This window comes from Cygnus atratus, chromosome 1 (assembly GCF_013377495.2).
Source record: "Cygnus atratus isolate AKBS03 ecotype Queensland, Australia chromosome 1, CAtr_DNAZoo_HiC_assembly, whole genome shotgun sequence".
In the NCBI taxonomy this organism is placed as follows: domain Eukaryota; kingdom Metazoa; phylum Chordata; class Aves; order Anseriformes; family Anatidae; genus Cygnus; species Cygnus atratus.
In genome coordinates this window covers 41,567,449-41,584,084 of record NC_066362.1, presented here as the reverse complement: position 1 = coordinate 41,584,084, position 16,636 = coordinate 41,567,449, and the positions used below count along the sequence as shown (strand labels likewise).

At 36.6% G+C, this 16,636-nt stretch overlaps 1 protein-coding gene across 38 annotated transcripts in view; it reads right to left on the bottom strand.

Moving 5' to 3' along the window:
• Positions 1–16,636, bottom strand: part of NAV3 (neuron navigator 3) — a 494,795-nt gene that overhangs the window by 36,513 nt on the left and 441,646 nt on the right. For all 38 annotated transcript variants that reach the window (XM_050715385.1, XM_035544026.2, XM_035544019.2 and 35 more), the window contains 5 exons: positions 14,211–14,371; positions 12,116–12,304; positions 9,519–9,571; positions 3,728–3,751; positions 1,297–1,374 (listed from right to left, as the gene is read on the bottom strand). In XM_050715385.1, the coding sequence (XP_050571342.1) occupies positions 1,297–1,374; positions 3,728–3,751; positions 9,519–9,571; positions 12,116–12,304; positions 14,211–14,371 (505 nt within the window). The remainder of the gene's footprint in view (positions 1–1,296; positions 1,375–3,727; positions 3,752–9,518; positions 9,572–12,115; positions 12,305–14,210; positions 14,372–16,636) is intronic.

Genomic DNA, 16,636 nt, shown 5'->3' with positions numbered 1-16,636 from the left:
ACTGCAGTTTATCTTGTTGTAATTGTCCAAGTGGAGTTTATAAAAGCTACATGTCCCAGATTCATGTAGCACCATAAACCAAAAAATACTAATGGCACTTCTTTAATATTTTAACAAGGTCTAACCCATAAGTTGTAACGTGCTTTACAAAGCAGGTAAGAAGTATTGCTCTATTTTATTTTAGATTGGTAATTACATTTCTAAATCATCATTGAGGTTCTTCCAGTCTGTTTTGTTGCTAGAGCTTGAAAAACTCCTGAATACTATTATAACGTGTAGTTTCCTGCAATAACATGGCTATATTCATTGTCCAATGCCTTCTTCTCTAGTTCTCCATTCCTACTCTACAGGCACAGACAAATTTGCTGCTATCCAGAGTGTGTCTTATTAAGTTATATATAATTTTCTACATTCATCAATATCAAAATGAAACCTTGCATGTTCATATCTGAGAGCAGAAATTTCATCGTAGTGGAAATCAAATCAATTAATCTTTAAGACACTGAAGAAAAGAAAATTCACACAGATTTTTTTTAGTATTTAGTCTCTTTTTCAATAAAATTGAATAAAGCATTTGTTAGAATTTCCTGAATTCTTTACTTTTTTGTTTGTTTGTTTGTTTTTGTTGAATACAGTACAGAAAACTTGTACAAAACTGCATCACCTTTACGGAAACTGATACAGCTAGATTTTTGATGCTTGTAACATCTCATACGTCAGGAAAAAGTTGCTTTTCAACTTAAAAAATGCAGTAGCATACTGGCTGTAGCAGTTTAATACCCACAAAACTGACAGAATTTTTACTGTGACTCAAGATCTGTAATAAGCTTTAGGGTCTTGATAGTTTGGATGACATGTAATGGAACAGAGTACTTCACTATTACTGTTACATCGCAGTGTTAAATTTCTCTCTGATCCACAGTGAGTGCATCTCTATACCTTTCAAAAGGATTTTAAATGACCCAAATAAAAAGGGTTGGTGCTTCTGTCACTAAGCATGAGTCTGCCACTTTTTTACTTGTAAGGAATAAAGTGAAAATTGCCAGACACCAATTATCACACTTAAAATTCCTCCTTAGGGGACAGGTAATAACAACAGAAAAAAAAATTACAATCATTGATCTTTTCAGAACATTATTTTCTATTTCCATTGTGTATATATTGAATTAAATAATTAATTTCAAAAACACCAAGATAAATAAATACAAGTCTGCCAGCTCACATCTTGGTATAAGAATTGAATAAGAGCAATTAACCCATCTGATAATATTTTTCATCAAAAGCAAAAATACTTACATTTGCTGAAAGTTGAGATGTAAGTGTAGCAACTTTTTCTTGTGATGCAACCAGCTCTCTCCGTAGTTTCTGAATTTGCTAGATAAAAAAATGCTGCTGTCAGTATTTCAGGAATTTCCTTTTGTTGTATTTTTTGTATTGCTAATATGTGATCACTAAACATGTGAAACAACACCTTAGTTTCTTTCACGTTTTAATCACAAAACTTAAAAAAATACAAATTAATAAAAGGAATGACCTAATTCTGCTCCAGCTGTTTTCTTAACCAGTATACCAGCTAGTATCCCAGTTAAAGGAGCACATGTGGCATATTACATCATACACATCATGTATGTGGCACATACATCACTACTTTACATGTACAATTGTTTACACATGCAAATGTCACTTTTTTTTTTTTTACCAAATCCTGTGGGTTCCAAACATATTCTTAGTGCAACCAGTAACAGCAGCATTGGCTGAGGCCTGAAATTGTGAAATATGAAGGAATTTGCAAGAAGTTCACCTTGTCTGACTGTAGACATGTGATGCAATGACATATGTTAAATGTCTGCATTAGATGCAGATGAAGTGCAAAAGCTACTCCTCCACTGCCTGGCATGAAGATGGCTTCAATGGCAACCTCAGACAGACTTTTACTTCACGGATCTCTAAAGCTATATGGGGTACAGTAATATTTCTCTAACACAATAGTTTCCAAATTACATTTGATTCAAACATGTACCTTCTTTAAAACTTATGTGTCTGGTTTTTCTTTGTTTGTTTGTTTGTTTTTGTTTTGTTTTTGTTTTGTTTTGTTTTTCCAAAAACTCTCTGGCCAACTTAAAAAAAATATAGATAGATTTAGATGTGCATGATGACTTAAAAATAAACTAAATTCAAAGTTCCTGTATCCTTTTATGAAAAACAGAATCCTTAAGAAAAACATTTGTTTGCATTTCAGCCAGTGTAGAAATGAAGCATGAAACTAGCACATCATTTTAAGTGAATTTAACCCTACTTGAGATCTTACTGGGACTCCAGGCATTGCACTGATCTTAAGTACAGTATAGAGTTTCATTTTGAACCCCTTTCATACTCAGACATAAAAGGAATTACTGCCGACTAGTGAAGTAAAATGTCTAAAGCCAGCCTAACAAAGGGAGCACATGGCATTCTCATACTAATACTTCCACTAATAAGGACTATTTCAGTATTTTAACTTCATGATTCCTGTGAAAATCAACAGGGAATACTGCATACACTCTAAAAGTGAACAAGTTCTTGTACATCTGTGATACAAATATGCCTATGTCATTTGCACTGTCTCAAAGTAAATGAGACATATTTGAGCTGTTCTCTATCCTGGTCTGCCCCTTTTCTTTTTCCAAGATTTCTTTTGGTTTTCAATAGCAATTATTTGAGCTGCCTCCTTAGGCTACACTTTCATCACAACCCTCCAAGTATACAAAGTCAGTTCTCAGAAGTGCTGTTGAGCGTCTCCTGCAAGAGCATTCACAGGGCACATCTAGATACCAAAAAAACTCCCCATGTAGGAGAATATAAAAAAGAAATGTTTCATGTGTTGTTTCTTTATGAAGGGAAATGAATCAAGGAATTGTTATTTACACTACTGAACTATGACACACCTTTTTAGCTCATTTGTTTTAACTTTCAGAGAAAGCAGCTTAGAAAAGTTCAGGAAAAAATATATTGAAATATACTGCTGTAAGTAAGGAAGAATATGTTTGCTCAGCCTTCTTAGGTAACTTTTGGTTGACTTTTTGTGTGATCAGAATAGTAAAAATAAGAGCAGAACAGTGCAGAAGTCTGAAAGAATACACCTCTGTAAAGTGGAAGTGCACCACTTGGTGCTGCATTTTATTGCTTCTAATCCTTGGTGCCCTTTTAATACAACCAGTACTTCATTTTGAGAAAGGCTGTAATTGTATCCAGCTGCTGATCCACTCTTGTCACCCATTCTTATACGCTGTGAGCTGTTTTCCACGTCATATTTGATTTATATCTGAAATCAATCTGTGTTTCTCTGAAATACATGGAAGTGGTCAGTTTCAGAAATTTAATATAAAGCAAAATGTAAGTGATAGAAGTTCAAAGTGAACCTTCTAAGTATTTTTCTCCTGAAAGGCAGCACATTACCTTGAACTGCTTAGTCCCTTAGATCCAGTACAGAGTTGATTTAAGTCTGAGATCGGACATATTACAGCTCCTCCACTCAGCAGCCCAATCCTCATTGATTCTTTTCACCTTTCCAGAACCTCAGCCAGAAAGTATCCTTCAGCACAACGCTAAGAAAACATCTTCTAGTGCAGCTGCTACATGGGATGTCCTTTCACCAGTACCTCAGAATTTTAGCCATATCAGATACACAGTAAACTTCTAAGTAAGATCACACAAATACACAACTATAAAAATGAAGAAAAGTTCTTACCTCTGAATGTGCCTTTTCTTCTGCCTGCAAGAAAACAAAGAAGATATGACTTAGAAATAATGGGCAACATAACTGAGGTAATAGAAAATAAATGCCAGCAACTATGAAGTGAAATGAATAGCTTCACAGATCTGTTACATTTAAGGAAGGTATGCAGTAAAAACAATAATGGAATTCCTTTCAACTTACTTGGAGAGGCTCCAGCTGAAAACCTGAAGAGTTTGCCAGCATACTGACAGGACGAAACAGTGGATAAAGCAGGAACAGTAACAGAACTACAAAACTACATTTCTAAGATAGGAAAGAATATTTGCTATGCTGTCACTCATGTACCTGAGTCTGTACAAGTGAACTTTTATACCGTAATGGTTATTATGGCTCCTGCAACTATATTTGCTTAACTGTATACCGAACAATAATTCTAACTGACTAATCCCTGCTAAGAGAAGTTGGCAGCATACCAGTAAAACATATACAGAGGAAGGTGGGGGGAGAAGGCTACTTGAACTTTCAAGTAACGTATTCCAGAGTACTGACCAAAATATTAAGATCTCTCAGGGCTAGTTAAAGTTTTAGCTTAAATTTGTTAATAATATTTTATAACTGTAGATATTTTCCTCTTTGTTATGTAACGTGTCGTATAATGATGCTAAGCTTCTTATTTACTCAGCAGACTTTTTCAACAAGTGAAGAAACAAAATCATTACAAAGCATACTTTTCAAAGTCTGCTAAGATAAAAGTCATTTAATTTGTTAGCAGGGGAGTAGTCTAACTTAGGAGGCATTCGACAGACAGAAAAAAACCTTGCTTTAGTGGAATTCTAGTGGAAAGGAAAGATGTGGCATGAGAGGAAACCATTTGGTAACGTACAATAAGAATCAGTGAGTGTACTGAAAATCAATGCACCCCATGATCTGAGGTGGCTCAAGTTCAGAGAAACAGTCTGACATTGTCTGGAAGATTAGTAATCAATGAAAGAAAAACATATGTAAAAGAATTAGATGTAAATAATGCTAGAAAGACCAAAAAAAAAAAAAAAAAAAAAGAGTTCCTCAGAAAATTCCCATGGTAGGCAGTATCTGTGTTATTACAAATGAAAATAACTATTTCGGGGTTTGTTTTTGAGCCTGTGTTAAGCACAATGTCCGTGTTGTTAGAATTTTAATAACTGATTACAGAAATATTTTCTTTCTTAACCTGATGCAGGGGGAGAAGACTTTCAGAAAATGCCTCTTTGGATAAATGTTTCTGTTAATAGTTCCTGAAAAGACTGAGATGCTGTGATATTTCCCCGTGCAACACTTAGCTGAAGCTACTCTAACACCTACAATCACTACATGGGAACAATTTAGAATAGTGATTATTTGCCAGCACTGATGTGACACACATACTGACATTAGCTTTCTAATTTATGTTCACAGAAATGGGATCTGCCTACAGAAAATTTTGAAAATCTATTCTCATTACTGTTTCTTCAAACATGTAGCATATGAAAAGTCATCAAAGGATCAAGAAAGACTATGCATCCTTATGAATTCTACTGTGCCAAGAAAAGCAAAAAGTAAAATAATAAAATAAAATAAAATAAAATTAAAATAAAATAAAATAAAATAAAATAAAATAAAATAAAACAAATAAGACTTGGTCTTCTCTTACTGAAACTGCCACATGGAGACCTCGTCCTTCATCCTCAGACCACTGTGGCCCCACTGGTGAAGGAAATGCTGCATGTTTTTAGCAGATGGCTTCCTCAGCATACAGGGAAGTGTTGTCTCTCTCCCCAGAGGTCAAAGAGAGAGCTGTCACAAGACATCATTTGTGGACAGTGGAAGAAGTAAATGAAAGAGAAAGAAGAGGTTTCTGGGTGTATTTTCAACTTAAAAAATAAAATCTGAAAACCAAATACAAATGAGAAGTTTTCAGTTAAGAGTTCATGCTGACACAATTGTAATCCAGCACTTCAGTCATTGGCTCACAATTTCAGAAGTTTGCTCTAAAAGGAAATCATGTTCTTTTCCTCCCTTTACTTCTCTATCACATCTAAGCATCCAATCCTTGCAATATATTTTTCTCTTTTTGAAGTCTTATTCTTATTAGCATACAGATGACATGTCCTTACACATCTCCTTTGAGCTTGGCTTAGCACAGCTAATGAATTCTGGGGATTCTAAGCATAGCTAATGCTGAAAAGCCAGTGCGAGAAATAGAGCAATTAACCAAAGATATGCAAATTGCAGTGTCTCACCTACTGAGCAGGAGGAGATTAAAATTGGAGACAACCTATCATAATTTACACTACCACACAGCTTCTTCAACTTCTTGGACAGCTAGATGGCTGCCAAAATAGGATCAGTATTTCAATCCTGGAGTCTACTATGTCCAGTTACATAGCATACTTTTCTGTGAAATTAAATGTATGTCTCTGTACATGTATATCTCTACTAGCTAGATTCCTAGTCTATTCAAGTACGTTTGGAAAACCCAAATGCAAACCCAAAAAGAAAGCCAGTACACTCAGAAAATACTAGTGAATGCCGAAGATCTGTCTCATCGGACTTATTCATTGCAATAGCAGCAAATCATGAAGTGTCTTTTCTGAATCTCATATCCTAATTCTCAAAGAATCAATCTTCTGAGAGTAATTTTAAGCTTTTCAGCCATCCTCTGATAAAAATATGTAAAGATCTTGATCTTTATTTTGTACTTTGTCTGAAACCCTCCAGTGATTAGACTGCAGAAAAACACTAGCATCAAGGCTTAAGGCAATGCTTGAGACATCTGATAAATGTTTTTGATTGAGACATTTATGGAAAGGCAGCTACTTTGGAGTTCCTGCTGAGTGATGGCCTGTGTAAGGAAAGTAAAACACCCAGCTCTTGTATTCCTCCTTGAATACAGTAATAGCTGAAAGTGGACACATGTATGGCTATGTGTGCCGTAATGCTGTGAAGCTATCCCTTACTGGAGGCAATGGGACACTGCACAGCATCACTGAAAAATGAAGCATTTCTCTTATACTTTCCGATGATTTGATACTGATTGCCTACTTTTCATCTTTCTGCTCCACTTGTGCCTCATCTCCTGATTAATTGCTGAAAAGTTTAAACATTTTTTCACAGGATCAGAGGGATCAAGCAGGAGAAATTCTGATCAAAAATCATCCCTAGAGAATCAACCTTAGTCATTTTATCATATTAATTCTTTCCTTGCTCTTTAAAGATTTTTCTATAACTTTTATTATCCTGTCTGCATAATCCATAATTTTAGGTGGGAGGCTTAGCTACACTGAATTTACAGCCAGAAGTTTCAGAAGCTAGTCCGCTGGCTTACAGCATGAAGTTGGATAAACAGTATAAAGTTTATTTTACAGGAAAAGTACCATTCTCTACTATCATGAGGATCATCTAGTTCTACCCCCCCCTGCCATGGGCAGGGACACCTTCTACTAGACCAGGTCGCTCAAAGCCCCATCCAGCCTGGCCTTGAACACCTCCAGGGATGGGGCATCCACAACTCTGGGCAACATGTTCCAGAGCCTCGCCACCCTCTAAGTAAAGAATTTCTTCCTTATGTCTAATCTAAACCTACCCTCTTTTAGTTTACAGTCATTCCCCCTTGTCCTATCACACATTGTGGAAGAAACCACAAGCAACCGTATTCCTCCCAGCAAAGAACTTGGGATGCTGACACCTTGCCATCCCCACTCTTCCCAGACTGAAGCCGTTGACCCAGAGGAGCAGTGGAAGCGTGAGCAGGACACCAGAGCAAAGGGATAGATCCTAGACACTGCATGCATAACAATTTTAACTGTATTGTTCTTATTGAGGCGTTTCCCATATATAGCTATATTCCTAATTTTTTTTATACTTCCTTTTTTTTTTTTGTTAAAAAAATAAATCTGCATAACTCCTTCTCCTCCTTCTCCTTCTGCCCAAACTTAATTTATGCTAACAAAAAAATCTCGGCTTTCCCTGCCCTCTCCCTGTAACAGGATTTTGAGTGTGACAGGGCTTACACAAGCATGGACACACTTAAGCAAAGGATGACACGGATTGCTGGACTCTGGCTAGAGCTGGAGTTAGATTTTGGTATAAGGTCAGGGTCATATCTCAGGTTTGCAGGGCTCTTCCACAAAGCATAAAGCCTGGGCTCCGAAAGGTGTGGCTGAGCTAACCAATGTCATGCACTGCGATCCTTTTGCATCTGTAGCTACATTTCCATAGGCACCCCTAACTCCCTGGCACTCCCTGCCTAAAGGTCCCTCCCCAGCTTTCCTTGTAGGTCCCCTCTAGGTACTGGAAGGCCACTATAAGGTCTCCCTGGAGCCTCCTCTTCTCCAGGATGAATCAGCCCCCAACCCCCGCCCCCCCCGGCCCCAACCTGTCTTACAGGAGAGGTGCCCCAGCCCTGATCATCATTTTTACCACCACCAATATTTGATAACACTCTTCTTAAATTTAACAACAAAATTTGAATTATAATTTTGGAATTCCCCCATGGGAACTGTGCATAGTGTCTCATAGATAGGGAAATAGTAGTACATATTTTTCCACTACCAAAACATAAGTGAGAAGCTTTGCTTTGTATGCTAGTTGTACCTCATGTGCAGCCACTCTGTATGTACATTCTACCCTTAAAATAATTCAGGCCTCGTCTGGACTGGAGTTGTTTGCAACTTGCTGCTAAGGCCTAGGCAAAACTAATGCATGTGTACTAATGTTTTAGACATGCCCTTGTATAGACATTTTCATGATTAAACAGAATTAGGAGAGGGACCATTGTGGTAGACGTTAGAGTACCCTATTTCCAGGCTAGCACAAGTTTAGCATAGAGATAGAGCTATCAGGAGTATAAGTGGTACAGTGGCATCAGCTTGCATGGGTTGGGTATTCCCAGGCAAGAACTGATTTTGGCCTGGGCAGAGATGGCAACTGACACTATTCAACACCTGAAAATATGGAGAGGAGAAAACTGTTTATGAATGCATGGTACAAAATAAGTAAGAAGGTTGCTCTCTCATGACAAAAGGGTAACTACAGCATGCAATTGTGGTTAGCAAATAGGTTGTAAAGCAGCCATAGTGCATTAGCAAGAGAATGGCCAAATGTGTTTAACTCATCCCATCTGGATTATTTCTTGTTAGCAGAACAACAGAAGCAAAAAATTGCACAGAGGATATTTAAAAAAAAAAGAATTAAACAATAAAAAAAAGGAAAAAATAGCTTCTGCTTGAGAAAGGAGAATACAGTTGACAATTACTTAGTCTAATAACCTAATTAACTAAGGTTAATAATTTTAAAGACATTCTTCTCTTTAGAAATAATGCTGTCATTTTCAACAAAGATCAATAAACTTTTAACTGAAAATTTTATCTCCCTTATCCTGAAGCAATCTTGTGTTTTTAAAGAAATGCACCTCAAACAGCAACAAGACAAAAACACGTTGTAAATTGTGCAATTAGAAAAATAGCTAAAAATGAGCAAAAGCACTCAACATTATTAACTACAATAGCATAAGGACCCCTTGAAGTGAAAGTCCTAGATTATTACCTTCTTTCTATCTTTCAAAATATACACTAGGCAATTTTAAGCAATTTTAAGTCAATCACTTAAAAAGATGGAAATAACATTTTAAAATAGAATAACAATAATACCAAAGTTGAAAATAAATGTTCCTGCTTTATTGCAGTGGAATTTTAATCCTTCTAAACCTCAAACTATTAAAAGTTTTATGAAAAAATGAACAAGAACAGAGCCAGGCAGAACTTCTTTCTAAAATGTCAATACTCACCGTAGAGTAGAGAGAGGATGTGCTGGAGACAAGTGATAATGAGGACCCATGTACTTCAAAAAAAAAAAGGAAAATAACATGAAATATTGATGAAAGCATAAAACTTCTCCCATGTAGCTCAATAACTAAGCATCTTTTTAAAATGAGAAACAATTTGCCACAAAGAGCAGTTATTATGAGTTATTGGTATGGAAAAGCTATCGACATTTTTTCTTGCACTTGAAAAGATTGTTTATACAGAAAAAGCACATTCATGCATGCTAGGTAGGAGAGTGAGCCAGTGAGATTCAGCATTATTACCAGCAAACCAAACATCTCTTTTGTTGTTTTGACAACAAATCATCTGATAAATACAGTCTTTATAGAAAACAAAAATTGAGTTGTTTATGTACCTGTCCAAAGCTCAGCAAACTGCTTTTAGTAAAAGAATATGCTTAGCAAAATCGTTCACATTCCCTGGGATGAGCTCCAAGGATTTGCTCAGCTGGTTTCCCTCTTCAGCACAACACAGACCAGTGCATGCTGGCAACTGTAGTTTGTGTGAAGGGATACTGCAAAATGTGGTGACATACTTCCATTAATCATCTGTAGAGTCCGCCTCAAGAGCACTGAGTGAAGATTGAAGGACTTCACCTTAAAAAGTTGTTCCTGGCCTCTCTGAAAATGTGGAGTGAAGACTAAACTAAGACCAAATTGCCCCTTCTGCTTCTTATGACACTCTAAGGACAGACACAGTAACAGAGAACTTTAAATATGATTTATTTCATTACTTCTTTTCATTTTTGTTTCAAAAGAAACTTGTTTAATATTTGTACTCTGCCATTGTTTGACAAATATACTATTTTGTTTAAATAGCTCTCTGTCTGTCAAGGTGTCTGTATGCCAAACTGGCAATACAAGAATACTTGGATTAGTTAAAAAGACTTTAAATCTAATTTTGTAACTGGGTAATTATTTACAAAGTTGTGGTCATCCCTGAAATCCTGTTGCTTGCAGTCTAGCCCAGGTTTTCAGCCTCTGCTTTTAAACTTTCAGCTAAGCTCCCATTCTGCTTTTGTACTCAGTGGTTCTACCCATTACCAGACTTTTTTCACTAAAACTTTCCTAAGAACTAATATCTTAAATAAAATACATTTGGCCTTCCAACAACATAATTTCATGTTAATCTCTAGTGACCATGAAGTCCTGAAAACAGTTTATTATTGCTGCACTGTCTTTCCATTTACTGAGGTCTATCGCGGTTATCCACTCCAGCTGGATATGAGACAAGACCATGAAAAAGCTTTCATCAAAGTCACTGATGACCCATTACTGAAATTCTACATTTAACACCTCTTTTTATATGCATAAAATATTTCCCTTGTTTTCTCTATTACTCTTCCACTGTTTCCTTTGACAATTCACCTGTTCCTCGGCAAAGGGTCTGCAGTCACCTCTGTCCTTGAATTAGGTGATATACTTTTGTGCAGCCAGCCATCCTCTCTGTGCTGACAACTCACAGCTTGATCTGTCCTGCACCCTACTGCTAATATTACATACCCAGATGTCTGCCTGACATATCATCTAAAATGCAGAAGAAAAAATTGAAAAGCAAAAGTGTTATTTGTCCGTTATTTCACCTACAACTCCTTTTTTCCTCTTTATCCCATAGCTATGAGCTTTGGAGGTAGAAGAAGATTTATTTTTATTTTTATTTTTATTTTTAATTTTCTTGTTTTAAAGAGCATTTATATTGTCATCACTTAGCAGTAAGCAAGATGGAAGAGACAATGTTCTCGAGTGAATCTCCATTACATTTTACATTTTATTTTTTTTTAAATTAAAGGATGTGAGAAATTAGTACTTAACAGAATCCTGCAAATGATCAGACTTAACAGAAATACTAGTCAGAAGAAAATGTTACCATGTATTCAGTTAAGACTTGTTAAATGCTCTGGGGTTAAAAAAGAAAATAAACCAACAAACAACAAAATAACTACAATAACAAAACACAAAACAAATCCAAAAAATAATATTCAAATTCCAGGTGTTGTACATAGTACTAGAGAAACCAGAAAGACTAACAATCTGCATAAAGACGGCAGTTAGGTTAGATTAAATGGCAGAGTTTAGATGCAGAAATTCATTGTGTTTGCTGTAGAAGGCTGCAGGAAAGTAAGGAAATTAAATGGCCACAAAAGAAAAGGGATGGTAAGTGACACTGGCTTAAAAAAAAAAAAAAAAGGCATAAAAAAAAAAAAAAGCAGAAGTAGGACTAAGAAAGCACGGAATCACAGTAGTCAAGGTATGCTAAGACACTTCAAATTTTGATGCAAATGGAACAAAATAATTTTCCAAGAATAGCTTCCTTTCCCCCCAAATTTCTGGGACACATCAAGTATAGTATCATGTACTCTGCACTGCATATTACTGTGGGAAATAACTATCTACCATGCTGTGGGGTAAAGAAGTACACTGTGAGTCTAGCTCAAGAGAATTCAAAGAAGTTTCACAAAATTATCCAAACTTTCACGTTGCAGTAGAAGTATTTGAACATTTTACTACACTTTGGAGGTTTTGGGGCCTATTCACTGATCCAAATAATAATTCAGTCTTACCTTCCTCCATGCTGTCCCTGAATGAACCTGAATGACTAATGGCTCGTGGTCTCTCTTCTAGGGATGTAGCACTGCCACACAGCTGGGAGTCGTCATACAGATCAAAAGAAGTGTCTTGTGCAGGGATGCTGTTTGAACGCATCATACTTGGTCCAGGAAGGTTAAACTGAGACAGGTTGGTTGGGCTCACTGGAATACAAGGCTTTATTAATGAAGTACATTTCCATTAAATGAACTTTGGTTCAGCACAAAGTTGTAATGTAGGACGAGCATGGTTAAGTGGACTTTACATGGCTGAGAAAATGAAAGGCTTTTATTCCTATATCCAAAGCCACCACAAAAAGGTGAAACAGCTGATCTCCAAGGAGCTGGAGTTATATGAGACTAATCCTGTAAAACATGTGGTAATAGTAATGCTGGTGTCTGAATAAACAGTTGTTCATTTTGACAGCCCAAGACAGAAAAATCAATGGGGGAGATTCGAAAGTTAAAAGTTAAAAAGGAATAAGAAGTTGTTAGTATTTTTATAAGCAGCTATTTTAATAAATGAGCATTTGCATTTCAATTTTTATTATATGAATATGTTACCAACTACTGTAAAGACCAAAGCTTTATTGGCATAAGGAGGACATATCTGTCTTGATTTTCTGCAGCACCAATAGCCATATTAAGTTAAAATTCTTCACGGGCCAGCTGAATCTCATCATAATAAATTGGAATAGTCTGGTCACTCATAGTTCAAATCCAGAACAGTATTGATGAATTTACTTTAAGCTTTCACAAAGTCTGTTTGTCATAGGAAGGAAAGCCTGGTTATAGTTCACCTGGACTACAGCATCTAGAAGAAGCAGCTAATCATCTATGCAAATTCAACCCAAGTATTTGGACTTTTATTTTAGATCATTCAAGACGTGCCTGAAATTGTGCTGTGAGAGACAATTATTCCATGGAGCTACGATAATGGTGAGAAGGAAAGGACGATGACAAAATAAATAATAATTAAAAAAAAAAAAAAGCATATCCTATTACTCTCTGATGTGAGTGCAAGAACTATGAACAGAAAGAAAAAGAAGATAGTAATAAACAGAAAATGATAGAGTGAGAGAATCACTGCTTAAAGACAGCTGTGTCTACTGCAAGTATATGGAAAAAATCCAAAGCAGTGGCTTGCTTAGACAGCATCCAATTTCATTTTTAAAAGTGGCTTTGTTCAACTTCTTTTTCCCATATGTAATAAAGACCAGCGTTTGTATGGGTGATCAAATTGCTTTCAAGTGATTGTAACCTACAAATGCCATAAGCTGTGACAGAAGTGTGAATGCTTCAAAGGTTGCAGCAACTTCCACAGCAAGGACCTAAAACACAATAGCTCTTTGTGAACCTAGGTTTGTGTCCAGCACTGTGCAAATAAATGGTTTTCTATTAAGCATTAAAGAAAAAATAAAATTATTAATAAAATTAGATTTGGCTTGTGTTAACTTGAAGCAAGATCCAGAAGAACCAAATCTAAATCTTAACCTGCAATCAAATAAACCCAAAGTGTGACTCACATCCTAGAATATTATATTCTCTTAAAGGATAGGGCTTAAACTGGACCCAATGCAGCTATAGCTAGGTCCAGCCACTGAAATGAATTAGAAAAGCCTGCCTCAAAACAAACCTGTACATAGGAAAAAAAAACAATGCTTAGCATCTGGGTTGAAATCCAGTAAAATCACTGAAAAGAATCCTACTGTCCCTGTGAATCCTCAGATTGGCTAATAGAGGAGTAGCTTTGAGCTAAAGGCTAATTTCCAACTCTGCCTCAGATTTTCTTCTCCTTGGGCAAATCACAGAGAATCTGCGTGTTTTTTTTCCTTTTTTTTTTTTTTTTTCTTTTTTTTCTTTTTTTCTTTTTCCTGTATACAAAATAGGAGGTACCTTCACCTACTCCATGAAAACTTCTGTGAGTTTCTCTCCATTACTGGAGTACCAAAATATGGTAGTAGAGATATTTAAATGAATGATCTAGTTTAACAAACTAGGATATATGAACAGTTGAAATTTATGGTACTATTCTGAAGTGGGAGAAATGGTGAAGGGAAATAGCATTTACCCAGGTTGGAAAAGTGATATTTTCCAGTTGCAGATGAAGACATAGCTGAAGGAGAAACAAGTGGGGACTGACTGCCAGTGTCTTGCAGGCCTCCAGTTGAATGGGAGCGTAGCCACTCCTTTCCTTCCTCCTGACTCGTCTGCCGGGATGACGGAGTGTATCTGAAAAACCACAGCTGACATGCTCAAAACAACGACGAGGTTTAGAAAGAAATGGGTGTGACATAAATATACTTCACTGGTTAGAGAAAACATAACCCTTGGAATGTATTGAGTCTAATTAGTGAAGAGTTTATCACCAGGGATTTTACCAAGGTAATGTTTACTGTCTTGTTACAACAGAAAAATATACAAGACTTGAAACCCCTTCAGTTTCATCCCCCTCCCCAAAACAGTATTCCCTTCCTTTGAAGAGATATGATGATAAACCACAGAAAACAGACAACTGAGCTGGCAGGAAAGAACTGCAAAGCTAGCGGAAGTGTATAGGGTGATGCAAAAGTTTAGGAGCCGCATGGCTAGGATGGGCAATGCACAGACTAGAAGCCAAGAAAGGTGAGTAGCTGCTTATGAAATGATACCTGCCACATCAGGTGGGCAATTGGTTAAATGAAGGGAGTGAAACAACAACTCTGAAAAAGCAGTTTGCATTGGTAATTACAAGCACTTATGTTAATATGCATGGCCTGCTGCTCTGAATGCTACTTGGCACTGTGTCCTGCCCCAAATTTGGGGGAGGGAAAGGGACAGGAAAAATTTGCAGGAACAAGCTATTGGGAAGGAAGAATTCTGGAAATCAAATCATTCATCGATTGCTTCCTATGAAAATCTAATAAAACACGTGCAACTGCCACACGGGCTAAGAAGGAGAACTGATAACTCATTGCCCCAGACTTTTTTGGCAGGGCTGGAAGAAGGGCAATTCTGGCAGCGGTTAAACAGTAAAATGTGCAGGTAGGGCGGGTATTAACCAAGAGACTGTTTTCAGAAATGTCTGCAATAGCCCATGTCAATCAGCATAATCTCCTGCGAAGAAATGAGCACCTTCTTCAACACTGTCATGAGATATCAGTGTTCCCCAAACAGCAGAGCAGAAGGGGCTTTTGATATTCTGGCCTCAGGCTCATAAAGCAAAAGTATTTCTGCTTAGAAAGCAGATTGAATGAACATTCTAGTTCTCATGTTGTGCTTGGGGTTTTATGCAATATTCTAAGGCATTAAAACATCTTGTCCTGATTAAATATTTACTTCATTTCTCCTTTCAAAAAGACAGCAATGATCTTTGCTCCTAAATGTGGTGTAGAAGAGTTATCCAGTGGTTATCAGATCAGAAAGATGGTAAAAGGAGAATTCACGACATAGGTCTTGGGCTGGGGTCTCTGTACAGTAAATCAAACTGACGGTCCTGGGATTACTGATCAGGCTTGTATGCCTATAAGCTGTTTCCCCACTCCATTTCACTTTCAGCTTTCAGCCACCATTACAATCTTACAGCCACAAACCTCAGTCATTCCATTGTACCCTTGTTGGGTCCCCTTTACGCCTCCTTCATATCAACCACCATTTCCATTAGTCCAAAGTGATTGTTCGGGGATAATGGGAAATTCAATTAAATTATTTATAAGGAAAGGATAATGCAGAAGAGCACTATCTTAAATTTTCAAAAAATACTGTTTTTTTGTTTGTTTGTTTTTTAATAACTCGAGATTTTAGCCATGTAATTACAGTGACTGGAAGGCTACAGAGTGTCTGTGTGCATGCACATATACCTTTGCTTGCCAAGTCTACTTCCTGGATTAAGGACATAAGCTCCCATGCCTGATGAGACAAGATAAATTACCTAATGATTCCCTCTTTTAAACACGAAGAACAGAAGTGGGCAGATGACTTCTGTTTTCTGTGTTGAAGATGGCTCTAATTACTGGGGAACTAATAGCAGAACGGGACTCAACATTGCTAGGTAGGGACCAAGATGAGTAATTGGAGTAGGGATCTTTTTGTCCTTATAAATCTTGGATACTAAAATAATATTTTCTGGATTTACACTTTAGTAGGTCTTCAATTCAAATTGCATGAGTGTTTGCCTTCAGAGCTCAAGTTCAGATCTGCCTCTTAAACTTTGCTTTTCTCAATATTTTCAATAATTAGTCACATTGAATTGCAAAGGTACCTTGTTCTTTCTTTTAGATCTCCAGGATCAAATGCCTCAAGATTCATCCCGTAAGAAAAGTGTTCTTAACAATATTTGTTTTCCAACATATATCTCCAAGATATATCTCAATATATATATAGTGAATATATATTCACTAAGCAGACTTGGAAAGAAAAAGTCCACTGTCAAAATCTATGCTTTTTTGGTTTGAATCTAAGTACGAAGAACTCTGTTCTAAATAGAATTAATAAAAGGAGAAAGAAAGTGAAAGTGTA